The sequence below is a fragment of the Sarcophilus harrisii genome, chromosome 6 (assembly GCF_902635505.1).
Source record: "Sarcophilus harrisii chromosome 6, mSarHar1.11, whole genome shotgun sequence".
Lineage (NCBI taxonomy): Eukaryota > Metazoa > Chordata > Mammalia > Dasyuromorphia > Dasyuridae > Sarcophilus > Sarcophilus harrisii.
The window spans coordinates 233,894,096-233,901,200 of record NC_045431.1 but is presented as its reverse complement, the minus strand read 5'-3'; the positions used below and the strand labels follow the sequence as shown (position 1 = coordinate 233,901,200).

The 7,105-nt window shown below is 57.5% G+C and overlaps 2 protein-coding genes across 3 annotated transcripts; one reads left to right on the top strand and one right to left on the bottom strand.

Annotated features, from left to right (window-relative positions):
* On the bottom strand, window positions 1-6,807 carry SCGB1C1 (secretoglobin family 1C member 1). Of its 2 annotated transcripts, XM_031942076.1 has the most exons (5): window positions 6,506-6,807; window positions 5,653-5,819; window positions 899-1,608; window positions 508-704; window positions 1-206 (listed from the first exon to the last, which is right to left on the bottom strand). In XM_031942076.1, exons 3-5 carry the CDS (start codon window positions 1,359-1,361, stop codon window positions 171-173), a joined length of 696 nt encoding a protein of 231 aa, XP_031797936.1. In that variant the 5' UTR covers window positions 1,362-1,608; window positions 5,653-5,819; window positions 6,506-6,807; the 3' UTR covers window positions 1-170. The 2 variants fall into 2 exon arrangements, with proteins under 2 accessions (XP_031797936.1, XP_023362390.2); XM_023506622.2 differs by lacking the exon at window positions 6,506-6,807 and having other exon boundaries at window positions 5,653-6,298.
* On the top strand, window positions 4,871-5,728 carry LOC105751000 (myeloid-associated differentiation marker-like). The gene has a single exon (XM_012552909.1). It carries the CDS (start codon window positions 4,871-4,873, stop codon window positions 5,726-5,728), a length of 858 nt encoding a protein of 285 aa, XP_012408363.1.
* Window positions 6,808-7,105: the final 298 nt, after the last annotated feature.

The following is a 7,105-nucleotide window of genomic DNA, read 5'->3' as shown; positions in this document are numbered from 1 at the left end:
TAGCCCGCTGAGACTTTATTGGCAAAGTGGTTTGGGACAGATTTGTCTGGAGGGTACCGAGGCAGCGGGGAGGGTACCCCAGAGAGGCTAGAGGGGCAGGGAGGCCAGGCAGAGGCAGAGGAGGGCCGGGCAGAGGTCTTTCAATGCGCGCTTGGTCTTCTGGAGCTCTCCTAGGCATCGTCCCCACGAGAGTCTAAAACAGACACCTAAAATAGATGGGGGGGTTGAAGGGGGCAGGTACCACCCAAACCTGCCAGGTGGGGTCCAGGAGGCCCACAAGAACTTGACCTCCATCATTCCTACAGTTGGACAAACTGAGCCTGACAGTCTCAGATCTGACTGGTGTGCTCTTTGATGGGAAGTGGCTGGGAGCCAGGGAGCCTTAGAGGCAGGGGGGCCTGGGGCCTGGGGAGGGGTCAGCCTGGGCCTTGGGAACTGGGGCCTGGGTCCCAGGGCCCAAGGAAGCCGGGAGCCACACTAAGGATCGGGGGCAGAGAGGACTCCTACCAGCAGTTTGACCAGTTCTGCCTTGTTCACGGGGGCCAGGTTATCGATGCAGGATTTCAGCTCCGCCATGGCGGCCTTGGTGGCAGGATTGATATCGTAGGGGGCCAGCGGCCCCTCGTACAGGTCCTCCAGAGACCCGGCCAGCAGCGTCTGGAGGAACTCCAGGAAAAATTCGTTGTCCGAAGACTCCCCCAGAGCTGGGAAGGAAGGGCAGTGAGGCTCCCAAAGGTCACCGGACCCCAGCCTGCCCTCTTGGACCCTTTGGATCCCCTGACTTCAGGGAGCCATGATGGGGCTGAGGGGAGGGAGACCTAGAAAACCAGCCCCTTCCCATGCTTGCGGGGACCTCTAGCCCTCCCGCCTCTCACTCCCAAGCCCTGGAGATGCTCACCCAGAGACCAGCAAAGTGCAAGAGACAGAAGCAGCAGCATGGTGGCGGGCCCCTTCATGGTGCAGAGCGGCCCTGGACGTGGCACCAGCTGCGCCCTCACCTGCTCCGGGCTCCGGAACTGGGAGTCCCAGCCAGCACAGTCCCTGGGCTTTATGCAGGTGGCCCTGCCCGCCCCCCACCCCCCAGAGCTCTGGTGACAGCGGATTACTCTGTGGTTTGGCTGAAGCACTGCTGGGCAGGGTGGGGCAGGAAAGAGGGGCGAGGGAGCCCTTGGGACTGGGCCCGGCCCCAGCCTGGGCAGGAGCCCAGGACCGGGAGGTAGGAGCACCCCAGGTTCCCTGGCCAGCCCCATGAGTGGAGGGCTGCGCCTGCAGCACCTGGGGGTGGGCAGAGGTGGCAGGGCTAACAGGAGGCTGGCCTCCTGAGCGGGATGTTGAGCCCCCAGGTGGGGACTGAGATTCATTGGGAGCCTCTGAGGCTCCGGCTTTGGCCAGAGGCTCCTGCCCGATACCCTTCTGGTCTTGAGCTTTCACTCATGAGGAGGGACGCCCCCACAAGCGGCCCAAGTAGTAATTCCCAAGGCAAAGTCTCATGGGCAAAGCACTAGGAGCCAACCGGGTGAAAATGACTTGCTCAGATGTCTGTCAAGTGTGCCCTTTGTCCGAGTCTCTGGGGATGGGAGGGAAACCCCAAAGAGGAAAGTTTTCATTCTGTGGGACAGAGCAAGGCCACAGCTCCAGTAAGCCCTGGCTCAGAGACCGGGGCCGTCCTCCCCAGTCCGGCCTCCTCTCCACCCCAGACTCGGCTGATCTGTCTCAGGCCCGGGCCAGCTCTCTCTCTCGGCTGCCATGGGCTTCTCTCCCCATCTACCACTCTCTCTCCGGGCAGAAGGGATCTCAAAATGGCCAAGGAAGCCAAAAATGGATCTCTCTGGAATCCCTCCCTTCCATAAGGGAGGCTGGAATTCCGCCCAAGGGGCAGCGGTAGGGATCCCTCTGCTCCCAGAGATGGGACTTAGGTCTGCTCCCCAGCGTAGTGTTAGTCTGGGGGAGTCATTTTCAGGGCTAATTTAAGCTCTAGATCAATATTCATTAATGGGGAGAGCGGCCCCCCGGGATTTATAGCCAAGGCTTGACACCCCTTCCCGCCCAACACCAGCTCTCCAATGAATAGAAAATAGACGAGAGCCCTCTGTAGCCAAGTTGGTTGCCAAGTAGAGATCAGGAGTCCAGGAAAGGACTCCCGGGGGTATGGCTGCCAGACATGCAGTGAAGGTGCTTCCCCCCAGAGCGAGCTTCAGCTCGAAGGTGGAAGCCAGGACAGACCAGGGTTTGCTGCTGCCTCCCTCCCACCAACTCCTTCCAGGCTCCAGGGACATTGATTCCCACCAGTGCCTGATGGGCTTGGGGATTCCGTTCAGTTGGTTCAGTCTAACTTCCTGACTGTTGTGTGTATGTGTGACTGAGTGTGTGTGTGTGTGAATGTAAATGTACGTATGTATGAGTGTGTATGAGTGTGTGTGTGACTAAGTGTGAGTGTGTGTATGTGTGTGACTTGTGAGTGTGAGTGTATGTATGCTTGTGTATGTGTGTATGTGTGTGACAATGTGAGTGTGTATGAGTATCTGTGTCTGTGTGTGACTTGAATGTGTGTATGTGTGTGAGTGTGTGTGTGTATGTGGGTGTGTTTGTGTGTGAGTGTGAATGAGTGTGAGTGTGGATGCACAAACATGCTTGAACGAGTCTGTGTAACTGCATTTGGCTGGGTGAGGCGGTCTGGATCACGTGCAGACGTGGCAGCTTGCTTTGGCGATGCAGCCTCTGCATGTGGAGGCTGCCGGGAGCCCGCTTCCCAGAAAGTTGTCATGGGGACTCCCCAACACCCTGACATGGGGAGAATGGGAAGCCGGCCAGGGGGTGCAGCCAGCCTGGCGCCATGACCCAGGGAGCCAGCTGTGATCTTTGGGCACCACCTGCTGGACTCCAGCAGAGGCTCACCCGGCACTGTTCCACCTTTGGATTTTAGACCGGGGAAGGAGGGTTCTCAGAGACTGGGAGCTCCCAGGGACTGACTTTTGTTGGTTTTTGAACCTCCATTAGGTAGCACAGTGCCTGGCACACAGCAGGAGCTTAATGGATGCTTGTGGCCCATTGACACTCATGTACCGGACTTTCACCATTTCCCAAGTTTTAATTTCCAGTTCTTTGCCACCACAAAAAGCGCTATCAATCTGTTTTGAATTGGAATTCCTTTCAGATCTCATTGGCGTCCAGGCCGGTGGTTTTGTTGGGTCAAGAGAACTGCCTCATTCAGTGACTCTCTAGGTCCAAATTGCTTTCAAGCTGTGAATTAACTCCAACTGCAATGCATGAAGGGGCCGGTTTTCTCACAATTGCTCCAACATTTGCCACTTTCCTTTTTTGGTCAACAAGCTTGATCTCAGAGCTTTGAGATGGAAGCTCCAAGTGACTTGATATGGATTTGCCTAATTATCAGTGACATGGAATATACTTGCCTTTTGCTCTTGATAGCTTGGATTTATTCCTGCGGCAATTGTCTGTTCACCTCTTTTGGCTATTTGTCAATTTGGAATTAACTCTTCCCTTTATGAATTTGAATCAGCTAGCTATACATCTTGGAAGTGAGCTCCTTCTCAGAGAAATGGCCTGCAAACACTTCCCTTCCCTCACAGCTACTTGTTTCCTTGCTAGTCTTAGCTGTATTGGCTTTATTTGTACAAGAATGCTTTTGATTTTATGCTATTATAATTGTCCATTTTATCTTGTGTGTTCTTCTTTAGCTGTTGTTTAAACGTGGCTTCTTCTCTTTCCCTTGGATCATAAAGGTCATTCTTTGATTTGATTATAATGTGACCTTTTGGTACTTATCTTGGCAAATGGTGTGAACTGCTGATCTAAGCCTAATTTCTTCCAGACTCTTGTCCAATTTTTCCAGCTTTTTTTTTTTTTTAATGGGATATTGAGTTCTTTTCCCAAGGCTCTTGGGTCATTGGATTTATTAAACACCAGGCAACAATTTGCTCTGTCTCTAACTTATTCTGTTTCCTACCAAGTACCAAATGAGATTACTGCTATGTAATATGGCTAGAACCCTTCCTAGTTTCATCATTTCTCTTGTCAGTCTTGAATTTCTATTTCTACTGATCAATTTTGTCCTCTGTGGGGACAAAGGACTAGGCCAGAAGCCCAGCAGGCGTGGCAAGGTTACGCCCCCCAGCACTGAAGTTGGAAGCCCTTGGCGGGGGTCTTCCTCACTCAAAAGCTGAGGAGTGGAGGAGGGAAGGCAGAGTGGATGGAGGGCCGGAGCCGGAATCAGAAAGTGTTAACCTAAACCAGCGAAGGGAGGCCCAACCTTCCCTTCCCTTCCACAGCCCTGTGCTCCTAGGTCAAGGGGAACAAGGTCTGCAGGGAGAGCAGGAAGGCAAACGGCTCTCTGAGCTCCCTGCCCAGGAAGGACTTGGAAAAAGTTTCCCTGGCACTAACCACACTCCCTCCCCCTGTCCAGGAAGCAGGGTGGCAGAGAAGGGGAGCCAGAGCAAAGACCAAAGGCAAATTGGAGGGTGAGTCATTAACGCCTTTGTCAATGATTACCCAGGCCTGGTACCTGCCAGCCATCCCTCCTATATCCCTCCTAGCCAGCTCTCCTCTCAGTGAGTCCCTTCCTTTGAAGGACCCCCCAGAAGGGGCTACTCCGAGGAGGGAAACTCCCTGGAACTGAGCACAAATGGGACTGACCACTCCTAGGAGGGGCCCTAGGTCAGAAACCCCAACACCAAGGCTTCTTCCCCTTCTTTCAGGGTAAATTATTGGCCCAGCCCCACCCTCCCACACCTGGGCTCTGCCCGAGATAATGCCACGTCCTCCTGGACCATCCCCTTTGTCCTGTGTGTCCCTGGTGACTCTGCCCAGCTCCTTGGGGCTCCCCAAGCAGCTGCCAGAGCGAGGGCGCGCCATGCCGCGGCCCACGCTGGTGCCCCGGGCCCTCGTCTCCCTGGTGGGGCTGCTCCGGCTGCTGCAGGTGCTCCTGAGCTGCACCACCTTCAGCCTGGCAGCCTCGGGCCACCACCCGGAGGCCCCCTTCGGCGTGTGGTGTCTGTGCTCCTGGGGCCTCTGCAGCTTGTTGTCTCTGGCCGTCCTGGGGCTGGAGCTCCTGGGCCTGGGCCCCCAACTGCCCCTGTCCTGGGAGGACTTCACGGCCACCGTGGCCCTGCTGGGCACCTTGCTGACCTTCACCGCCTCCATCATGTATCCCAGTGTCTTTGTGCCGAAAGGACTCGAGGGCTGGCGCTACCAGGCCACGGCCACGGCCACGGCCCTGTCCTGCCTGTGCTTTGTGACCTACGCGGCGGAGGTGGGGCTGAGCAGGGCCAGGCCGGGCCAGCTCCGGGGCTTCCTATCCACCACGCCCGGCTTGCTGAAGGTGCTGGAGGCCTTCGTGGCCAGCGTGATCCTGGCCCTGGTGGACGTGGGCCAGATGTATGCCAACAGCGCGGGGCTGCAGTGGTGCATGGCCGTGTTCTGCGTCTGCTTTGTGGTCTCGGTGCTCATCATCGGGCTCAGCGTGGGGCAGCTGCTGGACGCCCCACCCTGGCCCGCGGACCGCACCCTGCTGGCCCTGACCGGCCTGGCGACGCTCCTCTACCTCTCGGCCGCCGTCACGTGGCCTGTCTTCGCGTTCAGACCCGCCCCCCCAGAGCACCAGTTCGGCCCCGCAGTGGGAGCCACCGTACTCACCTGGGTCAACCTCGGGGCCTACGCTGCGGACCTGGTCGTCTCTAGCCGCATGGTGTTCTTCGCGGGGTCCCCATAGCCCCCGCTGCTGCACCCGCTGCCTGGGACGGACCCCGGCTTGGGGCCGGGGAGACCCCCGACGCTGCTCCCTCTTTATCTGCCTCTGCTCCCTGGGGGTGGATGGGTAGGGAGGCTGTGGGTCTGGGAGGCATTTCAGGACATTGCCTTTGGGGGTGGGACACAGGGATATAGTTGGGGGTGATGGGGCTGGGGGCGTTTCATCTCCAGGTGACCGCCCCCCAGGGAGGGGGAGCAGGGTTAGGGGCAGTCACACAGGGTCCCCCCCCCAGGTGACCCAGAGCAGGGTAGCCTTGAAGGGGAAGAGAACTATCCAAGGTTGGGGGGAGGGGAGAGAAGGAACGTTGCTGGGCCAGACTTGGCAGTTGCCTGTTGGTGCAGAGGCTGCTATTTCTCACTCGCTTCCCAGCCGCAGCCGCAAGGGGCCGAGTTTCAAAGCCCCCGATTTTGCAGCCCTGGGCCCATCCAGAGTGCCAGGCAAGGCTGAAGTCTGGGCAGCTTGGGGGTACTGTGGAAACGCTGGCCCGCCCCGTCCCTCCTAGGTGCCCAGCTCCCCATCCTAACGCGGGCCCCTCTGTGCCGGGTAAGCCCTTATCCCTAAAATCAGGCCCTCATTCTCGGCGGGGGTGGGGCAGCTTCCTTTGCAAGCATTTCCCCCGCTTTGAAATTAAACTTTTGTTTGATTTCTGTCTCTGGCCTGCTTTGTGTGGCTCCGGCCATCCGCAGGTTAGTCGTCGGTTCCAATCCAGTTGACAAGATACATCTGGGTCAAATGTACCTGAGCGTAATTCAGCCAACGGGGAAGGACTATCCAGGCCGGCCTTTGAGGGACCCAGAGAGACAAGACTGCCTCTGGAATGGGAAAGTGGTTGCCGGAATCCCGGGGTGAGCAGGAGTGTCGCTGGCAGGGCCGAAGGCTCACCGGGGAGTCGGACCCTAATTCAAGTTCTGCCCGACCCACTATCAGGTCATGGAGCTTGGCACCCCAGGCTCCTGTTCTCTGCTAGTCTGCACCAGTGGAGGGAATCTCCCTTAGTGATGAAATTCTGCCTTGGACCCACACCCGCTCACATATGTCTGGGGGGCAGTGGCTAGTCCCCAGACCTCAACTCTGTCCTGGGACAGTTCTAGAAGAGGGCCTCAGCCGCTCAAGGCAAGGCTCAGTACAGGGGGACTTGGCCAGAGGCTTTGTCTGCTTCCAAATCTCTGGTCTCAATGGCAGGTCTGGGGACAGGGTGGCAGCAGGAGGGGCAGAGGCAGCGGAGGCCTTGGGGGGATGGGGAATGTGAGAGTGGGACTGGGGGGTGGGGTAGCATCGGCTCGGGGGAGGAAAGGAGGCAGTGAGAGAAAGAGGAGAGAGATTATTCTTTTTTTTATA